Raw genomic sequence first — 2,789 nt, 5'->3', positions numbered from 1 at the left:
CCAATTTTCCAAGTTGATGAATATATAAATCTAAGCAATTTCATGAATCCACAAAGATAGGGACACTAGATGTATGTGGAACTCACCTATGACAACCTTCATAGGTCTAAAACTGTGGGTATATTGGATCAAATAAATAATCCATTAGATTTGAAAAATAAGTATACAAATTTATTTGAATAGACTCACCTTTTACCAAAGGAATTACTTTGACCGCACCTATACTCTAATTTCATGTCCTCAATACAATACCTTTAATAGACCAACTCAACACTACTTACTATTCAAGCTTCCTAATCACTTTCCTTAACCCATTTCGAAGACCTAATGCATGTTTAATATACCAACATTCTACCATAATATCTAAACTATGTACTTTCCTCAATTCTACATTAAATTAAATTTGCACCATATATAGCCCCTAAGTGAAATATATATATATAAATCAAGAGCAGCGTTACGCACTTACGCCAAATATCTAATCTTCTGTGCATATTAAGATTGCAAGCCACATACCAATAGACTCCTATGACCAAGGAAATTCCCCTCTTTCTTGAATTCATACGGGCATGTTTACATTAAATTACATTATTTCTGCTTCGTCATATTCCTTGATATTTCGAAATACCACACAACAGTCAAATTAATCAATATTTCCCTCCATAGGATGGACATCCTTCTGCTGTTAAACCAGAAATATTCAACCAAACTTCATTTACACGGCCAGTAGGATGATATGAAGCATTGTACTGGGCTATTGTGTAGGAATTCTTCTCTTCTAGAACTGCTGATTTTCCAAACAAGTAATCATCCAAACTGGTCTCAAGAGCTTTTATTTCTTTGCTGATGGTGTCGTCCTTGGCGAACCCTGGAAACACTCTGACTGCTACACAGTGGCTTCTCCATTTGTCAAACTGCAAGTTCAGCTCAGGATAGGGCTGTGGAGGAGATTCCTCATACTTTGGAGAAAAAAAGAACCTCACAGTATATTCAGACCCAAGTGCTGATGGGGTGACGCTTGTTAAAACAGGAGCAGTAATGGCAAACTGGGAAGAGTTAAGGTTAGCACCATGAATGTATTTATACAACCTGAGACCAATAACACAGCAAATGATGAGAGAAGAGAGTGATAAAAGCAACACACATATTATCCACATGGTTAAAGGCCAATCACTTAGATTGATTGTTGAAAATTGAGACACCATCCTTGTCATCAACATTACTGTTTTGATGTACCTCCATTTGCTTCTGTGCTTTTGGGTCTTTATAACTATTACTTACGCCCTCTATAATCGGGTCAGTTAAGAATTCGAGAATGACAAATAACAGGGAAAAACAAAACAGAGATAATTAGCATGCATGTCCCTATGCAAGCTCCAAACTTCAAATCAATCTAAGCTTTGCTTATCCTATGCCAGTACAAACACTGATATCAGCAAATCAATGTTAGCAAAAAAAATGCCGACTTTCCAAAAATCAAGATTTTAGTTCCATGTTAAAGATTAGTCTTATGTTATCCACTGTTATTGTTCCGATGCTTGGCTCAGGACTTATATTGGGTGCTGATGAAGGGGTTTCTGGTTCAACTTCACTTGAAAGAAAGTACTGTCAGGTGGGTATAAGTATAACTTCTCTCCATGGGTCAGTTGCTTCTTCTATAGTTTATCAGGAAACAAATGAAGGCGCAGAAAAGAAAAAATGAAACCTGTGAAAGGCGTCTTTCGTGGACTTGTTGAAAGAGGTGCCATGGACGGTAGCAGACATCCAAGAGGACTGTCTGTAGAGTCTAATCTGGAAATCAGATTGTGAGTGTACAACCGTGTACTGCGGAGAGTCGATGGCGTGACCTGAAACCACCAGAAAGCTTAGGTAAGCTATCAATACCAACAAAACCTTCACCATCTTCACCTTTTGTTCTGCTGTTTTTTTCGTAAAACAGCACGACTGCTTAAATAGTGAGGCTCAGAAGACTGAAGACCATTCCACCATTCAGAAAAGTCACTTTTCTCCCGCTGTTTATCGCCCACATATTTCATTGTCAGTGCTTGGAGCACACATGGCTTTCGCTTTCACCAGATACTGATTGCCCAGACCTCATGGCCCCTTTTTCGGTTTAATATTTAAGATAATAGATTTGAGATCCGTCAGATGACGGGATTCCTTTCAACCTTAAACCAACTTCAAGTTTTCAATTAGATAATGTAATTTAAAAGAAAAATAAAATAATAGTATTGATCGAATCAAAATCAGTGAATGGTTTTGAAATAGATATCGTTGTCGCTCACTGTTTTAGGCTGTTGGCTTTGGGCGTCACGTTCAAATTAAGGTGAGGGTTGGCCCAAGAAATGGGGCACCTTAAGAGGCACACAATTGATGATGTATATATGGTAGGAGTAGGTTAGATCGCAAAATAAATTAAATAATTATCAAAATCATGTTTTGGAGCCAATTAACATTATCGGCTTCATTTGAAGTTAAATAAAGCAAATATTAAAGTATGTTTAATAATAATTTTAGAAAATATTTTTAATATTAAATTTTTTTATCTTTTAAGTATCATAAAAACTAAAAATACTTTTTAAAATAATTATCAAATGTACTTTTAGAGTATGTTTAATAATAATTATAAAAAATATTTTTAGTTTTTTTTTAATACTTGAAAAATAAATAAAAATTTAGTATTAAAAAGTTAAAAAGGTTTTTTAAAATCACTAACAAATGAGTTCTTATTAATTTTATTATTAAAATCATTATCAATGATACTGGTTTTAGAAAAAATTTTAAAGCAA

The 2,789-nt window shown here is 34.6% G+C and overlaps 1 protein-coding gene across 1 annotated transcript; it reads right to left on the bottom strand.

Moving 5' to 3' along the window:
• Positions 1 to 529: 529 nt before the first annotated feature.
• LOC100250014 (uncharacterized) lies at positions 530 to 1,938 on the bottom strand. The gene is made up of 2 exons (XM_002266225.4): positions 1,706 to 1,938; positions 530 to 1,089 (listed from the first exon to the last, which is right to left on the bottom strand). Exons 1-2 carry the CDS (start codon positions 1,900 to 1,902, stop codon positions 648 to 650), a joined length of 639 nt encoding a protein of 212 aa, XP_002266261.1. The 5' UTR covers positions 1,903 to 1,938; the 3' UTR covers positions 530 to 647.
• Between the last annotated feature and the right edge of the window lie 851 nt (positions 1,939 to 2,789).

This window comes from Vitis vinifera, chromosome 1 (assembly GCF_030704535.1).
Source record: "Vitis vinifera cultivar Pinot Noir 40024 chromosome 1, ASM3070453v1".
NCBI lineage: Eukaryota > Viridiplantae > Streptophyta > Magnoliopsida > Vitales > Vitaceae > Vitis > Vitis vinifera.
The sequence above is the reverse complement of the archived record's forward strand: the minus strand, read 5'-3'. Positions and strand labels throughout refer to the sequence as shown.

What these genes read in the sequence shown, in the direction of transcription:
- LOC100250014 (XM_002266225.4), bottom strand. Translation starts at nt 1,902, where the DNA reads ATGGTGAAGGTTTTGTTGGTATTGATAGCTTACCTAAGCTTTCTGGTG. An exon ending in ACGAAAGACGCCTTTCACAG is followed by an intron (nt 1,090 to 1,705) that starts GTTTCATTTTTT and finishes TATTGGTCTCAG; the next exon opens with GTTGTATAAATACATTCATG.